The 21,771-nt window shown below is 36.4% G+C and overlaps 1 protein-coding gene across 1 annotated transcript; it reads left to right on the top strand.

Annotated features, from left to right (window-relative positions):
• The first annotated feature begins 13 nt into the window (after window positions 1–13).
• LOC138336093 (pre-rRNA-processing protein TSR1 homolog) lies at window positions 14–21,480 on the top strand. Its single transcript, XM_069285389.1, has 20 exons — window positions 14–206; window positions 486–556; window positions 876–962; window positions 3,865–3,977; window positions 4,365–4,560; window positions 4,897–4,967; window positions 5,531–5,687; window positions 6,048–6,224; window positions 6,678–6,822; window positions 7,256–7,347; window positions 8,249–8,380; window positions 9,284–9,354; window positions 16,691–16,783; window positions 17,874–18,018; window positions 18,226–18,277; window positions 19,027–19,232; window positions 19,445–19,547; window positions 19,903–20,043; window positions 20,307–20,381; window positions 20,807–21,480. The coding sequence occupies exons 1-20, from the start codon at window positions 95–97 to the stop codon at window positions 21,013–21,015; spliced, it is 2,448 nt and encodes an 815-aa protein (XP_069141490.1). The 5' UTR covers window positions 14–94; the 3' UTR covers window positions 21,016–21,480.
• The last annotated feature ends 291 nt before the right edge of the window (window positions 21,481–21,771 follow it).

Here is a 21,771-nt window from a genome sequence, read left to right as displayed (position 1 = left end):
TCCGATGAGCTGGGTCGCTTAAGTCGGTAGAAAGAGGTTTCCGGTTTACAACACGTGTTGTTTGTGAAATGACAGTTTGTGGTATTTTGTGAAAATGGGGGTCGACACGCAGCAAACACATAGACCAGGACAATGGAAACAACAAAATAAATCTCATAAACATGGTAAACATAGAAGTAAAGGCGAAATAGAAAGACAATCGCAAGGTAAGTCACAGATGTTGAGATTTACAACGGAGACCAGTGAGTGTTTTAGTTGGGGAAAACAATCTTGATTAGACTCTGATCAATTTTCATATTTGCTGTGATTAAAAATCATATTTCTGAAACTCTAAATCTTTTTTTTGTGCAGTCAATTAATGATGGTGATAAAGTGATTAATTTATTCGTATACTATCTCAGATCACCAGATTACTACCATTCAGAAATTCTACAAATAACCTGTCTGTTGACAATTTTTAAAGCATCAATATAAATCTGTTTCAGGTAGAGTAAATTTGAAGACACTTTCACGAAGAAATAAACAACAAGCAAGGAAAAATGATAGAAGACATCAGGTAAAAAAAGAACAAATTTAACCAGAGACATAGGTATCCAAACAAATTCAGCAACTGTTACCCTCAAACTCCCCACGTTTTCCAGTCTAATTCATCCTGAAGACTTGATCAATCCAAAACTGGGGTCCAAGAAACTGTAACGCACATACTCATCTGTTAGACATTCTGCCTATTTTCATGATTATCTAAAATAACAATCTCAACCACTCAGCCACCACAACCCCAAAAAAGGAGTAAAAACATATTTCGACTGTAAATGTTAAGCTTTTAGATTGTTCATCATTCTGGAAATTATACTTATCGTTTATGTCTACTACAGGCCCAGCAGATCAGAAAGCAAAAGAGAGATGAAGTTTTGGAGAAGAAGAGAAATAGGGGCAGTCAAGGATCACCTCCTCATTTTGTGGTAAGACTCTTCACCACGCAGGCCTCAAAGTTGAGAGAAATTTACTCGCATATGCGAGTAAATTTTGCCAAAGGCGAGTTAAAATTAACGATATATCGCCAAACGGCGAGTAAAAAATTCCTTAATATTTCCGGATTTATTTTGTGTTCCGTTCTTTTAGTAGTAACACATATCTAATCTGTGTCAGAAAAGCGCTTAAAAGCATAATCACTGCCTGTTGTAAAACGTGTTGATGACCATACCTCGTGTATCAGTAGCAATATGGCGGCAAATAGGCCGGGGCAAATCCCCCGACTTGTTTTGGCTTTAAAAAGTCAAAATAAACAGAGAAAAATGGAAGATTTGACTCGGGATTCATGTGAAAAAAAGGGACTGAAGCCAATACATCGACAGGAAGCAAACGCTTTGACATGGCTGAACAAATGTTGTGATTAAGACATGACAAAGGTACGATGTTTTGAAAGATGTGTGAACAGATTATTAATTGATCAATGGCCGGCAAAACAGACTTTGTGTCAAACTACTGATTGTTACGAAAGAGACAGACCCTTGTGCGACACAGACAGACATTAAGACATTCATGAAAATGTTATCGCTTCAAGTTCAAACGAAAGTACAGTCGGACACAACTTTCAAACAACGCAAACATTGTGATGCAAAAACATTGCAAGATATGCACATAAAGTTCGTCAATGCATACATGTATAGAATCGCCAAGCCAGAACTAAATTCCAAGCCGCTGGTAGACATATGCAACGAAAAACGGACTATTTATACATTTATATATAAATTACTTATATTACCGTATATAGAAATGTAAACAGATTGAAAAATGGTTTAAAACAAAAAGGAATCTGAAGTACAAAGGCTGTTTAGTGGGACATTGCAGTTGTTGAATAAAAAGAGTTTAAACCAACACAAAATTAAGTTTTTCATGTTTTTAATACTTGTACATGTGTATCTGCTTGCTCAATAGTGTAAGGTGTCTCAATAAAGCTCTTAACACATCAAATCAATATGTGAAACTTATAAATTTCTCTTGACAACATTTGGCGAGTAAAATTTAGAGGTCACTCGCCACTTGGCCAGTCATTCCTAAGTGCTACTTTGAGGCCTGCCACGGAAGTAATGTATATATTTAAGGCCCATTATATTACTGAAACAAAATTAGAAACAGTTTTATTGGCTCAGTCGTTCACGCAGCAGGCGTATGATGCTGTGAGGTACCAAGCGCCATAAGTAACAGGGCCTCTCATTGGCTATCGCGGCGACTGAAAGGCGGAGCATATGTTACCTCTCTGCACTTTACCATAGTGAGTGTTGCAAACCCTGATGCGATCTACATTCAGGCTGATACATATACATCTCTCAGATAAAACCCATATGTAAATGTATTGCACTAACAACTATGGTCAATTTTGAAATAGCAATCTGCCGATTATAATGTTTCGTCAACTATAAGTGGCAAAATTCAAGGCAAACACAACACACACATTATTCTGTTCAAATATACCGCCATACAATTTACCAGAAACCATGTCGAAAGGCAACATTCAACAGGTAAAAGTTTTGAAGTTAAAAAACGTCAACAAACACAGAATAAACATTATGAAACTTAATAAATACCAGAATCATTTGGATTTTACCCAAAATAATTTTTCAAACTAGATTTAAAAAATCTATGAAGTCATGTTTCGTAGTAAAAAAATTGTGTGTAAGTTATTCCAAATATGGTAAAGTAATGAAAAGCATCATGGCAGCCAAGTGAACCGTGTAGGAGATGCGAGTCGAAATATGCTTTAACAAACATAATTTATTTATGAAGGTGGGTATAAAGGTAATCAGTTTATTTTAGAAATGTTGGATATTTTAAAATTTAATTGCAAATTTACATGACACACATGAATTGCATCATTTTCACCGCTGGATGTTTTGCAACACTATGGTCAATGTGCAGAATGGTAGCTCTGACGACAACCATCTGTCAGAAATTCTCTGTCCGTCATTCAGAGCTATGTTGTTGCAGCCAGGTTTTGGTTTGCCGGATTTAATGTAGAGGAATATATATTTTGACTCATGAGACACGGATTACAGAAAAACCCACGGCTAAAGTACGACTTTACTAAATAACGCAGTTGCAACTGCTATCATAGAAACTGAAGTTTCATTTCTTCCTAATCTGTTGGAGAAATGTGGATATGTGTAAACTTCATTACTATGGAAAAGACTGTTGTGGCTGAGACTTATATAGAGGTGATATGTTTGGTAATATCGATTAAAAAGATGTGGAAGTGTTGTATGTTGTTGCTATACATACTTTAATTGTCTGATTGCTGTATCGGCTCACTCACCTATCATGGTAACTACTGAGCCAAGACATCAGTTGATAGGTCACGGCCGATACCACTGGCCAACCTAAGGTAGACTGACTTAGAATTTATTAATATGTATATTCAACCAAAAAACAACATAATCAAAAATACTACATGATACTAATGTAAAAAATATACATATTGAAAAAGGGGTCCAATGTGGGGTTACCAAAAAGGGCCCCACTACTTGTTGTATTTTGTCAGTAATAACAATTACAACAGAAAACAAATGTAAGATTCTCTGTGTAAATCTGTAATGGTAATTAACATGTAATTTATATATTTAGAATTGTCCAAGAAGTGATAATAAGCGTAGTTACTGTTGCAAGTCTACAACATTATAAAACTCATTTACCAGTTACATTTTGTAAATTTAAGGTGTTTCAATCAAGGTATGTAACTTTAAATATGGAGAATATATTTGTATAGTTCATGATTCATATAAAAAAACAAGTCACCAATGCTATTAACATGACCCTGTTATGTGTTCTCATTGTAGGTATTAATTGATATTTCTCTTTTCTTTTCAGGTAATTTTGCCCCTCCATAAAGATATAGACTGTGATGCTGTTCTTGAGTTACTAAAACAATGTGATGAAACAGCGGTGATTTCTAGAAATGAGCAAGGCATCTGTCATATTAGGTAACTATATATATAATATAGTTATCTACAGGTCTCATCAAAATACAAGTACGGAGTGTATATATTATTAATAGCATATTAATAGCACATAAAAGTATATTGATGGAGCAGAGTAAAAAAGGATGTACTGTTTCTTTTCTCTTACAAGTATTGCTCAAAGACTTTGTTACAAAATTGAACATTATAGCTAAACTATTTAAAACCTCTGGCTAGACTTTGCATGTCAAGTCTGGTCTTTACATTTTATGGATGTTGCCAGTTCTAAGTGAAAATCAAAAGGAAATATCTGATCTATCTACCTACCAACTCCAAAACACTTGAAACACACAATTTTTCAATAGATTCCTTACTTCCTTACTTATTGAAGATGCTGTGTTTATTCCTCAGTGTACCGAGATTTAAACAACGTCTGTCTTTCTTCATACCCGAATACGGTAATCTACATGCCATCTTGGATGCAGCTAAAATTGCGGACTCCTTGTTATGCCTTCTGTCACCAGAGGGAGCCGTTGACAGCGTCGGTGAATACTGTATCTCGTGTCTATATGCACAAGGCCTTCCAGCTGTAACATTTGGTGTTCAAGTATGAATCATTCTTAAATAATTTTATTCAAATTTTGATTTTTCTATACAGTATATCAAACGGATGATTTTTGAGAAGAGTACGTTTTGTACTTCTGACAAGAATCCTATATTTTATACATATTTCTCCCCAGAACACATCCAAACATTAATTAGTAAAAATCATTATGAGAAATATTTCTTTTGATAAAATTATGTGAATTTATTCTTCAATAATACCAAAACTAAATGACAGCTCTAACACAACAAAACAAAAATAACAATCATGTTGTGTATTGAAAATATTCAAATATCATATTTGATAGTACAAATAGTTAGTAAACTCAATTCATTTCAGGGCTTGAAAACATTGAATGTGAAAAAACAAAATGAAGCCAAGAAAGCAATACAGAGACATATAGACAAAAGGTAAGGCGCCTTAGAAACTCTGGTGCATTATAAACTACATCCTCGATACTCCAGGGGTTTATATCACTGTCATAAGAAACTCTGGTACATTATAATAATTATACTACATCCTCAATACTCTAGGGGTTACTAGAAACTCTGGTACACCATTTACTACATCTTCCATACTCAAGGAGTTACTATCACAGTCATTATTTCCACTTATGGACTAAGTTACACTTACACTGAAGGCATATCAAGAAAAAAACTGACCAATCACAGACTTACTTTGAAGGTTACAGAGAGTGACGACCAACTTCACAGCCAAAGAGTGTACCATTATTCGATTGTTTTGATGTACATCAGAGGACCAAACTACCAGTTTCATCTATTGTCACACACAATGCCTTCAGTTTTACTGTGACTTTAAAAAAAAGTTCCAGGGTGGAGATTATGATAACTGATAATAATCCTTGGAGTATTGAGGATACATATAATATATTATAAAATTTGTTATTTTCATGAAGTTATGATATACCTTATTTTCCTATGCTCTTTGAGAGAGTATGTGATTCCTTTTCCAGGTTTCCATCAGAGAAGTTCCATGCCATAGATTCTTCTCAGGACGCCTTACTTTTACTACGAAGAATAACCAACCACAAACTTCCGCCAGTTTTCTTCAGAGACAACAGACCACATCTGGTCGCAGAAAATATTGAGTTTGAAATTGACAGCGAAGAGGTATAAGATATAATAAAACAGATTTCTTCAATATTACAGCACATCTTAGTTGGTTGATCCATATATTGAATAGGGCCTTCACTATAAAAAAATGTTACAGTATATATATGGTTTTAAAACTGGGTGAATGTAAAGAAGTTTGCATATCATTATCATGTACGTTTTAACACAGGGACTAGATAATGTCATGTTAATATTCCCAGAACTGAAAAAAAATGTATGACCATTATTGACCAAACCCCCAAACACCTTATTTTGACATATATACCTATGTCAAGTCCCTGCTCATTTTGATATCAAGTTAAATCACAAAGAGAGGCTTCTGAGTGGGGTTTATAATTGCTACATTTTGATCACCAGAGTGAAGTAGGAACACTGAAGTTGTCTGGATACTTACGAGGGCGATCACTATCAGCTAACGGCCTTATACACCTGCCAGGATGGGGTGACTTTCAGATGTTACAGATAGACGCTCCCAATGATCCTCACCCCTTCAATCAGAAACTGGTCAAAGATTCTCGGAAACCGAATGGTCAGGTAGGTCTGAAGTCTATCATGAGCTTCTATATTAATTATTCACTGTGATGATATACGTCCACTCCTGGACTACGTCATGGCAAAAATACGGGCATTTCAGGAAAAAAGAACACAGACCTGTAGAGACCTCTTTTGAAGATAAGCCATGCAGTGTACCTTTATTTTATTCTTTTGTACCAAATTACCTGTATTATCTGATGTCGCATGCAGAGACTTTTAGTGTTGCTATGACATAATCCATGGATGGATATAATGATAGTGATAGTAACTCCTATATTGATGATGGGCTCTGAGTTGACATTAATGTTACCCTGGTCAAACTCTGCTTTCTTAAACGTTTTGTGATGTTTGTTTTACTAGGATGTTGAAATAGAGGATGACGTTTTGTGATGTTTGTTTTACTAGGATGTTGAAATAGAGGATGACGATGTTTTGTGTTGTTTGATTTACTAGGATGTTGAAATGGAAGGAGAGAAGGAGGAGGTACGGATCCTGGAGAAGGCTGATCCCCACCGCCAGGAGTCCTTACAGAGTGAGGTTATCCCAGACCCCATGGAAGGGGAGCAGACCTGGCCGACAGACGAAGAACTGGCAGAAGGTAAATACAGCTTACGTTTGATTTTATTATATAATGTCCTATGAACAGCCTGGGTGACCCAGTCATTTAAGGATGTGCTAGGTTCATAGGTGGAGAAAAGCATTAGTAAGTGGAGAAAAACCATAACCCAGTGGTCAGTACATGATAACTGCACCACATGGGATTCAAACATGTGACAGAGGGGTGAAGGGCTTGTCGTAATATGTTCAGGACATCTTGACCACTCAGATTCATACTGCCCATATTCAGATGGGTGAAATTTTTGCAGTAAATGAAATTTTGCGCATTTCGTTGATATTTAAGTCACAAAAATTAATGGCTGCACAAATTTTCAAATAAAATGTACAAGCAAATTAGAACCAAAAAGTTGTGATGATGAAATTAAATTGCCTTGAAAATAGGTTTGTTTTCAGTATATAGGAATATATTTCAGCTGAGAAACAATCCAAGAAGAAAGTGATAAAGAAAGTGCCTAAAGGAACCTCAGAGTACCAGTCTGCCTGGATAGTGGACGATGAGGAGGAGGTAACTACAGCATTTTACACAAGGTTTATCTGTTCTCTGGCTAAGACACACCATTATCTGTATCTGAGTTGTGTCCCCTGGCTGAGACACACCATTATCTGTCTCTGGGTTGTGTTCCCTGGCTGAGACACACCATATCTGTCTTTGGGTTGTGTCCCCTGGCTAGACACACCATTATCTGTCTTGGGTTGTGTTCCCTGGCTAAGACACACCATTATCTGTCTCTGGGTTGTGTCCCGGTAAGACACACCATTATCTGTCTCTGGGTTGTGTCCCCTGGCTAGACACACCATTATCTGTCTCTGGGTTGTGTCCCAGGCTAAGACACACCATTATCTGTCTCTGGGTTGTGGCCCCTGGCTAAGACACACCATTATCTGTCTCTGGGTTGTAACACCTGGCTAAGACACACCATTATCTGTCTCTGGATTGTGTCCCCTGGATGAGACACACCATTATCTGTCTCTGGGTTGTGTCCCCTGGCTAAGACACACCGTTATCTGTCTCAGGGTTGTGTCCCCTGGCTAAGACACACAATTATCTGTCTCTGGGTTGTGTCCCCTGGGTAAGACACACCATTATCTGTCTCTGGGTTGTGTCCCCTGACTAAAACACACCGTTATCTGTCTCTGGGTTGTGACACCTGGATAAGACACAGCATTATCTGTTTCTGGGTTGTGTACCCTGACTAAGACAAGCCATTATCTGTCTCTGGATTGTGTCCCCTGGCTAAGACACACCACTATCTGTCCCTTGATGGGCAAAACAGATAGGAGTCTACGTTTGTGGTTTTATTCATGACACCGTGAAATCCTGTATTGGAGATTCATTGGAACAAATATGTCATGTGATTATATTTCTAATCTTAAGTTATTGTTAAATTGTTTCATCTTGTTTAAAGGGAGCAGCCAAAGACATTCTTGATGGGGATGAGGACGATGATGATGATGATGAAGATGATATTGATATGGAAGCAGAAGATGAAGAAGACTCAGACGGTGAAGAAGCTTCTGGTGACGAAGAGTTTGAAACTGTAAGTACAGAAATTAAATAAGTATCTTAAATTATCTTAAATTAAATATATATCTAACCTAATACTTTAAACCAATTTTCTTACGTGTGCAAATTAATTTTGTAGAATTTCGCGATCCAAGTCAATTTGCGAAGGTTTATCTTTATGAGTTAATTTGTAAGTCACTCATACTCTGTCAATTTTCATTAAATTTGAAATTCAGCAGAATTTAATATTCGCAACTCATTTTGAAATGAAAATTGCCAAATTTAGTAACTACGAAAGAAGTTGGTTTGCAGTAAACTGGAGTTTTGGATGGAATATTAGTTATATTGAATATTATACAAACCTATTATTGCATGATGTTCAGAAACGTAACAAATTTCATGACTTACATATATGTAACCACAATTATGAATATCTGTTTTTGTCTTCAATTCTCCAGGGGTTACTATCACTGGTGTTATATCCACCACTGGACTATGTCATAGCAAAACTTAAGGCATTTGGGAGAGAAAAAAATGTAACAAATCACAGATATTCCTTTGAAGATTACAGAGAGTGATGCCAAATTTATAAAACACACCGTTATTTGATTTGTTTGATGTAATAAGAACAAACCTACATGTTTCATCTGTTGTCACTCACAGAGCCTTCAGTTGTGCTATGAAAATATTTCAGGAGAAGATAGTATAGGATGACAGTGAGGAGAACCTCTGGAGTATTAGAATGATCTGTTCCATGCTGCCTTGTTCCCTCAAAATCATATGGAGATTGGACATGCATGTCTTAACAGACAATCAAAGTTTACTACCAATGATAATTTCTTATCATTTTACTTACACTTGTAATAATGTCTCGATATGTTGTGTAAGTTATTTTTTAGATCTACATTACATGAAAGAAGTAATTTTCTGTTTTCAGTTAACAATGACAGAAAATAATGATGCAGAGAGATATGATGAGAACATGGACATGGATGAGGAGAGAGCCATGTAAGTTTGTATTTTAATGTGAATTATGTCCATCTTTAACCTCTGATATGGTCCATTTTAAAAATATTGTTTGGGTAATACCTTCGGTTTTTGACACTTTCAAAGGCTACAGAGGTGATTCGCTAAAATAATCCTTTGCAAATAAATTGCAAACTGTAAATGATGAAATTTTATACCCATGAAAATTTTACACTCGCTAAATTTTTTTTTTACAACCGTGAAAATTTTTACACCCGTAATAGCAATATAATATATATTGAAATATATATATATGTCCTATGTAAGTACCACATAAGACGTATATCCTAATTTATTAATACTGATTTCCTAAAGTTTCCTGTATACTATATATAAGGCGTGCTGACGATTCTCACGGTCTGACATAAGACGTATATCCTACTCTACTGATACCAGATTTCCTAAAGTTTCCTGTATATACTATATATATAAGGCGTGCTGACGATTCTCACGGTCTGACATAAGACGTATATCCTACTTACTGATACTGATTTCCTAAAGTTTCCTGTATACTATATATAAGGCGTGCTGACGATTCTCACGGTCTGACATAAGACGTATATCCTACTCTACTGATACCACCATTATAAAGTTTCCTGTATACTATATATAAGGCGTGCTGACGATTCTCACGGTCTGACATAAGACGTATATCCTACTCTACTGATACTGATTTCCTAAAGTTTCCTGTATACTATATATAAGGCGTGCTGACGATTCTCACGGTTCTGACACATAAGACGTATATCCTACTTTACTTATACTGATTTCCTAAAGTTTCCTGTATACTATATATAAGGCGTGCTGACGATTCTCACGGTCTGACATAAGACGTATATCCTACTTTACTGATACTGATTTCCTAAAGTTTCCTGTATACTATATATAAGGCGTGCTGACGATTCTCACGGTTAAACATAAGACGTATATCCTACTTTACTGATACTGATTTCCTAAAGTTTCCTGTATACTATATATAAGGCGTGCTGACGATTCTCACGGTCTGACATAAGACGTATATCCTACTTTACTGATACTGATTGCTTGTAAAGTTTCCTGTATATACTATATATAAGGCGTGCTGACGATTCTCACGGTCTGACATAAGACATATATCCTACTCTACTGATACTGATTTCCTAAAGTTTCCTGTATACTATATATAAGGCGTGCAGACGATTCTCACGGATCCGTGACATAAGACGTATATCCTACTCTACTGATGATACTGATTTGTCCACCAAAGTTTCCTGTATACGTGCTGACGATTCTCTCACGGGATAAAGACGTATATCCTACGCTACTGATACCAGCCAATATAAAGTTTCCTGTATACTATATATAAGCGTGCGACGATTCTCACGGTCTGACATAAGACGTTATATCCAACTATACTGATACTTTATTTCCTAAAGTTTTCTGATATACTTATATATACCAGGCGTGCTGGACGATTTCTCACGTTAACCATAAGACAGTTCTATCCGACTTTTACTGATACTTGCATTCCTAAGAGTTTCATGTATACTATATATAGAGGCGTGACTGACGATTCTCAACGGTTGGACATAAGACGTATATCCTACTTTACTGAGACTGATTTCCTAAAGTTTCCTTGTATACTATATATAAGGCAGTGTCTGACGATTCTCACGGTTTTTGACATAAGACGATTATATCCTAAACTCTACTGATAACTGATTTCCTATAGTTTCCTGTATACTATATAGATAAGGCGGTGCTGACGATTCTCACGGTACTAGACTTAAGGACGTGATATCCTACTTTACTGATACTGATTTCCAAAAGTTTCCTGTATACTATATATAAGGCGTGCTGACGATTCTCACGGTCGTTTCGACATAAGACGTATATCCTACTTTACTGATACTGATTTCCTTCTTAAAGTTTTCCTGTATAAACCTATATATAAGGCGTGCTGACGATTCTCACGGTCTGACATAAGACGTATATCCTGCTGATACTGACAATGATTTTTCCTAAAGTTTACTGTATACCTTATATATAAGGCGTGCTGACCGATTCTCACGGTCCTGACATAAGACGTCGTTATCCTCACTTTACTGATACTGATTCCTAAAGTTTCCTGTATAGACTATATATAAGGCGTGCTGACGATTCTCGACGGTCTGACATAAGACATATATCCTTACTTTACTGATACTTTTTTTCGATAAAAGTTTCCTGTATATTTCTCATATATAAGGCGTACGTGCTGACGATTCTCACGGTCCTGACATAAGACGTATATCCTACTCTACTGATACTGCGATTTTTCCTAAAAGTTTCTTGTATACTATATATAAGTCGTGCTGACGATTCTCACGGTCTGACATTATAAGACGTATATCCAACTTTACTGATACTTGAATTTTCCTAAAGTTTTCCTGTATAGTATATATAAGGCGTGCTGACGATTCTCACGGTTAAACATAAGACGTATATCCTACTTTACTGAGGACTGATTTTCCTAAAGTTTCCTTGTATACTATATATAAGGTGTGACTGACGATTCCTCACGGTCTGACATATGGGACGGTATATCCTACTTTACTGATACTGATTTTCCTAAAAGTTTCTTGTATACTATATATAAGGCGTGCTGACGATTCTCTACGGTCTGACATAAGGGACGTATATCCTACTTACACTGATACTGATTTCCTAAAGTTTCCCTGATATACTATATATAAGGCGTGCTGACGATTCTCACGGGTTTCGACATAAGACGTATATCCTACTTTACTGATACTGATTTCCTAAAGTTTCCTGTATACTATATTATAAGGTGTGCTGATCGATTCTCCTCTCACGGTCTGACATAAGAGTATATCCTACTTTAACTGCATACTGAATTTCCTAAAGGTTTCCTGTATAGCTATATATAAGTGCGTGCTGACGATTCTCACGGTCTGACATAAGACGTATTATCCTACTCTACTGATACTGATTTCCTAAAGTTCTCCTGTATTACTATATATAAGGCGTGCTGACGATTCTCACGGTTAAACAAAAGACGTATATCCTGCTTTACCTAATAATGATTTCCTAAAGTATCTTGTATACTGATAGATAAGGCGTAGCTGACTCGATTCCCAACGGTCCTGGACATAAGACGCATATTCCTACCTCTACTTGATACTGAGCATCTTAAGTTACTTGTATATACTATCTATAAGGTGTGCTGGACGATTTCTCCCACGGTCTTTAGACAATAGACGTATATCCTAACTTTTACTGAGGATGATTTCCTACAAGTTTTCTGTATACAATATATAAGGTGTGCCTGACGATTTCCACGGTTAGGACATAACGACGTATAATCCAACTTTACTGATACTGATTTCCTAAATTTTCTTGTATAACTATATATAAGGCGTGCTGACGATTCCCTCACGGTCTGACATCAACGGACGTATAATCGTACTGTACTGTTACTGTTTTCCTAAAAGTTTTCTGTATACTATATATACAAAGGGCGTGCTGGACGAAATCTCCACGGTCTGACATTTGACGTATATCCTTACACTACTGATACTGATTTTTCTTAAATAGTTTCTTGTATACTATATATAAGGCGTGCTGACGATTCTCACGTTCTGACATAAGACGTATAATCCTTACTTTACTGATACTGAGTTCCCTAAAGTTTTCTTGTAAAACTTTATATAAGGCGTGCTGACGATTCTCACTCGGGCTGAACATAAGATCGGTATATCCTACTGTTAGACTTACAGATACTGAGTTTCCTAAAGTTTCTTGATAGTACTTATATATAGGTAAGGCGTGCTGCATAATCTCACGGGCCTGACATAAGACGTAATATACTACTTTACTGATACTGGATTCCTAAAAGTTTCTTGTATACTATATATAAGGCGTGCTGACGATTCTCACGGTCCTACATAAGTCGTTAATCCTACATTACTGAGACTGATTTCCTTCAGTTTCTTGTATACTATATCTAAGGCGTTGCTGAAACGACTTCTCACGGTCTGACATAAAGACGTAGATCCTACATGTACTGATACTGATTTCCTAAAGTTTCTTGTATTATACCTATATGATAGAGGCGTGCTTGGACGTTTCTCACGGTCTGACAATAAAGACGTATATCCTACTTTACTGATTACTGTATCTTTCCAAAGATTCCTGTATAGTAGAATATAAGGCGTGCTGACGATTCTCACGGTATGACATAAGACGTATATCCTACTTTACTGGATAATGATTGCCTTAAGTTTCTTGTATAACTATATTCTAAGGCGTGCTGACGATTCTCACGGTCTGACATAAGACGCATATCCTACATTACCTGATTCTGGATTTCCTAAAGTTTCCTTGTAATACTATATATAAGGTGTTGCTGACGAGTTCCTCGGTTAGGACATAAAGACGTTTATCCCTACTTTCCCAGATTACTGATTTCCTAATGTTCTCTGTCATACGATATTATACGGCGTGCTGACGAATTCTCACGGTCTTGGACATAAGGAACGTAAATTCCAACTTTACTGTTATACTTTATTTTCTAAAGTATTCTGATATAGTATAGATCAGGCGTGCTGACGATATCTACTGGTTAGACATTAGACGTATATAACAACTGTAACTGAGACTGATTTCCTAAAGTTTCTTCTGTTTTACTATAATATAAGGCCGTATGCTGACCGATTACTTCACGGTTAGGACCATAGAGGTTATATCCAACTCTACTGATACTGATTTTCCTTAAAGGTGTACTGTACTACTATATTTAAGGCCGTGCTGACGAATCTCAACTGTTAAACATAAGAAGTATAATCCTCTGCTCTGAACTGACACCAGCTTATCCTAAAGTTTCAATGGATACTATATTTTAGGAGTGCTGACGATTTCTCACGGTTAAACCATAAGATGTATAAGTCCTGCACCTACTTAATACCAGCATTTCTAAAGTTTCAAGTTATACTAATATATAATGCGTGCCTGAACGATTCTCACTGGTTAAACATACAACGTATAATCCTTAACTCTATTGAGTACCTGCATTTCATAAAGCTTTCCTGTATGACTATCTTATAAGGTGTGCTGACCGAAAAATTTCTCTCACGTTTGACATAATAAAACGTATATGCTACTCTACTGATACGATTTCCTAAAGTTTTCCCTGGTATACTATATATAAGGCGTGCTGGACGATTCTCACGGTCAGACATAAAACGTCTAAATCTCTACTGTACTGACTACCAGATTTCCTTAATTTTCCTGTATACCTATCTATTTTTAAAGGGGGGTGGGGGGACGTGTGGACGATTCTCTACGGTCTGACATAAGACGTATTTCACTGATACTGATTCCGAAAGTTTTCTGTATACTATATATAACACGTTGATGACGATTCTCACGGTTAGACACAGAGGCGTGCCCCAAACAATTCTCACGGTCTGACATAAGCCGTATCTCCCTACTCTACTGATACCTTATTCCACCGAAAGCCGTTTATGATGGAGAGTACACTCAGATTTTTGTGTGTTGTTTATTCAATATATATTACAAATATGTGAGTTCCTATAAATATCCTTGGGGTCTTATATGTGACGGACTGGCGATTCTCGCGCTCTGGCCGAAGACTATGGCCTATTGTAATTATCAATATCTGAGTTCGCTAAGTTTCTTCGAGAGTCCGATTTTGAGACATGCCGACAATTACCACGGTTTATAATATATAAGAAGGAAGAGAAATTAAGATCAATTTGATAATAAGGCAGTAGGTACAATAAATGAATGTGTGTCGAGGGAAAAGTCTCGTTCGGTAAAGGATTTTGTTAAGGTAGAAAGTACCGGTACGTTACGAGTATAATATATGTAATCTGACCTTAGATGACGTCCATTGGATAAGTCAAATCAAATAGATATTAGCATATGTTCATAATTTACTGATGGTAGCGTTTATCACATTATAGTTTACATGCAGATACGCAAACCTTTGGTAATTATGACGAAATGTAATGTTTAATGAATGTTTGCCGACATTTTGTTTTCGTTTAGTTCATACTCTTAAAATCCATTGTGAAATATCTGAAGATGTACATAAAATAATCTCTCGAAATAAGCTCGAACGTTCACGCGACGATATGGGAAATCGATACCATAATAGAATATCAAATTACTTTGTAAAACAAAGTACTATAAAATTAAATAGTATTAATATGGTGTGTCCGGGTCGCTGTGTACGTCAGTCGGTAATGTTTTCGCTAGTTTAGTTAGCTTTCTACATGTAATTTATATATTATATACATTTATATATATAACTTATCCTACACGTACATGTACTTAAAATAATCTAAATTATTTTTCCATCTTTATCGAGAAATAGTTCTACACATGTAACTTTTATGACGCCGTATTAAAGCTTGAAGCTGGTCGTTTACAAACTGTGATAGTTAGGGCTAAGTTTAGGTTTTTATAATAAAATGCATAGCTTGTAATTTAAATCAAAAAAGTAAAAATTCAATGCATAATGTGTCTAGTAAAAAAATACATAGCCCCCCATTTAGGGTATCCAAGTACTTTTATCCAGGTAAGAAGCAATAACACAATAAATATTTACATAATATTAGAGAAACAATCTACCATATTTATTTCAGGAATTAGTTAATAACTAACGTCACACACGTACTGACAGTTCTCACGGAACTGATATTCCTCATGCCGTACTGTGAAATCCGTCAGACCCGGAATTTCCCCTCTATACAGGATAGGTATATAGTGGTGTTATTGACTGTGGTGATCGGTCATAGAGGATCTCCAGCCATCAGTATACAACAAATTCTCTCTGAATCTATGGTATAGGTTCTATAGACAGCGATGTATCTACTTAACTGAAGGGGGCCAGAAATTCCATTGATTCATTGAAATAACAGAAACATCAGTGTAGAACTATTAGACTTAAGGAATTATAATTGATTCTGTAAAAGTTCCCACCAAAGTTTATAACTTTGGTAAACTGTTATTCAAAAATCTTTAGGAACTGGCGAAGTACTGTACACTTAAAGTACTGAGGATATATTTGAGCGAAATGTACTTTGTTTACGGCGAGGGCGTCTCATGAATGACATTGATGATGTTCTTGTGTCTGTCCCCAGATCTGATCCCCAGAGTCGGCCAGACCCTGAGTATGAGGAAGAGGAGGAGGAGATCCTGGGCTCTGATGATGACGAGCAAGAGGACCCCGCAGACTATGTAAGTACCACCAGTACTGTTTAATTCAGATATAACCTTCATTTACCTGAGACTTTGACTATTCTTATTCCAGGTTAGAGAAGTTGAAGGAAGAAAAGCTCCATGTGATGTTCCCAGATGAGGTTGATACGCCAATGGAGAAAGTAGCCAGACAGAGATTTGCAAGGTATGTTATCCAACAATTTTTATCAATGCTAGTCATACAGCAGGGAAAAATAAAATGTGGCAGGGGGGATAACTGGTGGTCAATCAGTTGTTCAGTGGGAAAAGACAAACCATGGCAGGGGGAGATCACTGGTGGTCAATCAGTTGTACAGAGGGTCAGTTTTACAGTGTGGAAAGACAAACCGTAGCAGGGGGAGATAACTGGTAATCAATCAGTTGTACAAAGGGGTAAGACAAACTGTGGCAGGGGGAGATAACTGAGGGTTAAATCATTTGTACAGTGGGGAAAGACAAACCGTGGCAGGGGGAGATAACTGGTGGTCAATCTGTTGTACAGTGGGGAAAGAAAACCGTGGCAGGGGGAGATAACTGTCAGTGTGGTAGGAAAGACATACTGTGACAGGGGAAAATAACAGGTGAACAATCAATCCTAGTTGTAAGATGATACTCTCGTGTATATAGTGTACAGTATTTCATGTCTTTTTCATTTTCAACATATTTGCAAATACATGAGATCGCAATTAAGGACTCTGGAGTCACCATGCTCTCAATGCTCTTGGTGTATGTCAGTATCACTAATTTTGGTTGTAACAATTACAATGTTAGAGATTTAGCATGATGAGAAACTTTTTATACATAATGTTGTGTCTAACATTTAGCAAAATAATGTCCAGTGATAAAGAAATTAATAATCTGACTAGTACCCTCTCCTGTTATGGGAGTAAGGAAACAATATGCTGCATGCTAGTTAACGACGGTTTACATTGACTCGACATGCTATCAATGTTATGGGAGTAGGGAAACAATATGCTGCGTGCTAGTTAACGACGGTTTACATTGACTCGACATGCTATCAATGTTATGGGAGTAGGGAAACAATATGCTGCGTGCTAGTTAACGACGGTTTACATTGACTCGACATGCTATCGATGTTATGGGAGTAGGGAAACAATATGCTGCGTGCTAGTTAACGACGGTTTACATTGACTTGATATGTTATCCATGATTTACCAGTACCCTCTCCTGTTATGGGAATAGGGAAACAATATGCTGTTGTTTACATTGACTTTATATCCACAATTTACCTCCAGGTATCGGGGTCTAAAGAGCTTCAGGACAACCCTGTGGGATCCAAAAGAAAACCTTCCCTTAGATTATGCCAGAATATTTCAGTTTGGAAACTTTAAAAAGACAAAGAAAAGAGTCTTAATGGAAGATGCTGATGGCGGTGCTTTGGTAAGCATTTCAAAACAAAAGTCAATGCTACAAAACAACAATTTGGTTTTTTTTTATGCTTTATATCAAAACTTCACAAAGTAGTTTCAAGACTTGGCAATATTGATATCGTCTATTTGTAAGCTCCCTGACCTTTATAACATTATTTTACCTGCATGTACAGTCATATAACATATACCTGTATACTGGCTAATTTGTTTGTTTCAGCCGGGCTGGTTCATCACAGTTCATATAGCAAACGTTCCTAGAGAATTCATGGGTAAGTTAAAAAAAATCCATATACATATAGCATAGGTTTCTAGAGAATTCATGCATGGTAAGTTAAAAAAATCCATATACATATAGCAAACGTTCCTAGAGAATTCGTGGGTAAGTTCAAATCCACAAACAAATTTATTGACAGTAAAAATCCACAGTGTTTTAGACAGCCAAATTATTAAATGGCAATAACTGATGGGAAAGTATCAAAACAAATGGACCCAGTCTGTGTGTAGTAATATTATTATTATTGTGGGTTCACGTGCGAGCAGATATTACCTGTGAGCTACATGGTCCTGGATGTCAGGGAATCTAGACAACTCCCTGAAGAGTGCGCAGGCCCTCAGAACGGGGGAAAGGGTCCTCTCGGTCTGATAGATTACCATTCTCTCACTCTGGGTAGAGATTCTGGGAGTCAGTCGCCAGTGTGCTGGATCTGGATTCCATAACATTATGGCTATCTTTTGTAAAATTTACTGTAAAACCTATCATAGCAACTGCCACTGTATAAAAGCCACCTGTTTTGATAATAAGACCTTTTTCTTTACATCCCAAATATGACCAATTTCAACACATTTAGACCTGTGTATAAAAACTACTTATTGGTTATCTATGGCTATTTTCTCGTTGTCCATTAGGTGTTGTGTTATAAACAAGTATGGCCATTTTGAAGACTACTTCGCTATAACTTACTATTTTATAGTTGTCCCTGAAGTGTACTGTATATCAGATTTCCTTGTTATTGTACAGAATCCTATAAACCTGGCTTCCCTGTAGTGATGTTTGGACTGTTACAACATGAACAGAAAATGTCTGTCTGCAATTATGTAATCAAGAGGTGCGGGAATTCCAGACTTCCAATTAAGTCCAAAGAGAGGCTCATATTCCACGCTGGCTTCCGCAGATTTTCAGCATGTCCTATATTTTCACAGCACACAAATGGGAACAAACACAAGGTATGTTGATGTGAAAGGCAATCGATGATGAGGACAATCTATTAATTATCAGTTTTGTAAGATTTTAGTTTCTCAGGAGAATTTGAGTTCTATCTCAATTGTAGTTAGATATTGTAGTTTGAATCCTACTTGTCCATTGGATATTAACAAAGCCAAAATTCACCGTTGAAAACTGTACCGCAGTTAATAAAACTCTAGACTTACTTTTTCAGTTTGAGAGATTTCTGTATAATGATGCTGCTACCATGGCGACAATTTACGGCCCGATTATGTTTCCGCCATCTCCAGTGCTTGTGTTCAAGGAGATAGGAACAGGTATGACATCAATGATCGATCACGGCAGCTAAAACTTATGTTTTCAGTTTATGGTTGTAAGATTTCAACTTGGTTAAGTTACTAATAGTATGATATTGTTGTTTAGCACGCCAATGAAGCAGTTTTATTGAAACATTATAAAAAGAAAGTATTTAATTAAAACAAAGAAATATTTCATAGTGAAGAAATCACTAGTACTGTTTTGATTTTGGTCAATTATTCTCACAAAGGGCAAAATCTATTAAGAATTTACAATAATGAAATGTCAATTTGAATTATTAAAGGTAAAAACTCATAGGAAATTGAGAACGGATCCAGAATTGAATAACATTTATTTTTGTCACAAATTGTTTAGGATCACATGAATTGGTGGCCACAGGTTCCCTATCGTCGGTCAACCCCGACCGTATTGCAGTGAAACGTGTCGTCCTCAGTGGATACCCATTCAAAATCAACAAGCGATCAGCTGTCATCAGATACATGTTCTTTAACAGAGGTCAGTGGTTACTATAGTAACATGTGACCTTTAACCTGTTTACTTTAAAAATTGATCGAGCCACCTCAGTGGTCTGAATTATAAAATTTAAGGAACCCTATCAATGTTTTTGAATATTTTGAGTTAATGTTGGTGTCAACCTATATTTGATACTGTAAACCAACTTTCTTTGGCTTGCGACTTACTTTTACAAATTTCACGAATGTTAATCTTCTCAAACTTGTTCTGAAATGGTATTCATGATTACTAAAATTCTATTTCAGAGGACATTGCATGGTTTAAACCTGTTGAACTGAGGACAAAATGGGGAAGGAGGGGAAACATTCGTGATAGTCTAGGTAAGTATCAGTCATTTTACCAGTAACTATAGTAACTATATGGTTCAGTAGTAAAAGACTTCAAATATTTTACCTCTAGCTCTCCATCCCTAGATTGAAAGTTCAAAACCCATGTGGGGCTGTTACCAGGCACCGACTGTAGGTAGATAGTTTTCTTCTGGTACTCCCCTTTTCCTCCGTCTTCAAAACATGGTATTTCTTTAAAAGACAGACTTTTAATAGGGTATTACCCGGAAGGCAAAAATTAGTACAATATACACTTTCATCAATATCAAAAGACCTTTTCTAGAATATTTTGGTATAAGTAGTGCCTTGCCTTGATCAATCTTTATTACTACTAATGTTGCCAGATATTTTGTTGCATCTTCTATTCAAACATACCAAGGCAATGCTTTAATGCAATTTGTTTGTTCTTTATCCTCCAGGAACACATGGCCACATGAAGTGTGTGTTTGACGGTCAGCTGAAGTCCCAGGATACCGTACTGATGAACTTGTATAAGCGTGTGTTCCCCAAGTGGACGTACAACCCCTATGTTAGATGTCCACCGCCCATCTGTGATACAGGAAACGATGACGATGATGATGACGACGAGGAGGGAGAGGACATGCAAGCCTACCAAATGTTTGAATGAGGAGAATATAAACAGCTTGGATATTTATAATCTATTCCGACTCCTGTGATGATTAAAGACCAGACAGTTTCTGTTAAAGTTTTTAGATTGTTAATCATATGTTCATAAGAGTGATACCATACAGGTATAAATTTAATAACATTTAAAAAAAAAAACCGGGAATGGATTGATCCAGATTAAAACTTTCAAAAAATACTTTGTCTGGTTGTGGACATTTTCTCTTCAGAAGAGAAGCCTTATAGCAGCTATGATACCTTCCTTGATTGATATGACTTGCTTACAGCTACAGGATGTTACTAGTTACTTAAACAAATGTTTCGAAATTGTGACGCTTATCTGATAAGAATGATCATTTAAATTCCTCATAGAACAGATTTGATATTTAATGACATAAATTGTGGATCATTGCATTGTGTCACCAAAATAATGTTAAGGGCATGTACATAAAATTTTAAAGAATCTAAATGCTTTTGTTATTATATTTTAACCGTGACATTTTAGACCACATGTGTACATGTAACTGTGACTTACTATTGGTTGGTCCAGGGTCATTTAAGGATGACCTCCATGTATGCAGTGCATTTTATCTGTGAACGTCCGTTTTGGAAAGCTACAATAGATTTGTGTCATCTCTCTTTACAATAATGGAACCTCTTGGCCATTTATAGTGCTATCTCACTGAAGCATACCACAGACAAATGACAACACATCTCAGTAAACCATCATATAAAGAATTTACTTATGTTAAATTATTTT

This window comes from Argopecten irradians, chromosome 12 (assembly GCF_041381155.1).
Source record: "Argopecten irradians isolate NY chromosome 12, Ai_NY, whole genome shotgun sequence".
NCBI classification, from domain to species: Eukaryota; Metazoa; Mollusca; class Bivalvia; order Pectinida; family Pectinidae; genus Argopecten; species Argopecten irradians.
Note: the sequence above shows the minus strand (reverse complement) of the source record. Positions and strands in the feature narration are given on the sequence as shown.

Excerpts from the sequence above, each read along its gene's own strand:
- LOC138336093 (XM_069285389.1), top strand. The coding sequence starts at position 95 with ATGGGGGTCGACACGCAGCAAACACATAGACCAGGACAATGGAAACAA. Across the intron at positions 5,688-6,047 it reads TTGAAATTGACAGCGAAGAG|AGTGAAGTAGGAACACTGAA; the intron begins GTATAAGATATA and ends TTTGATCACCAG. Across the intron at positions 20,044-20,306 it reads ATACATGTTCTTTAACAGAG|AGGACATTGCATGGTTTAAA; the intron begins GTCAGTGGTTAC and ends ATTCTATTTCAG.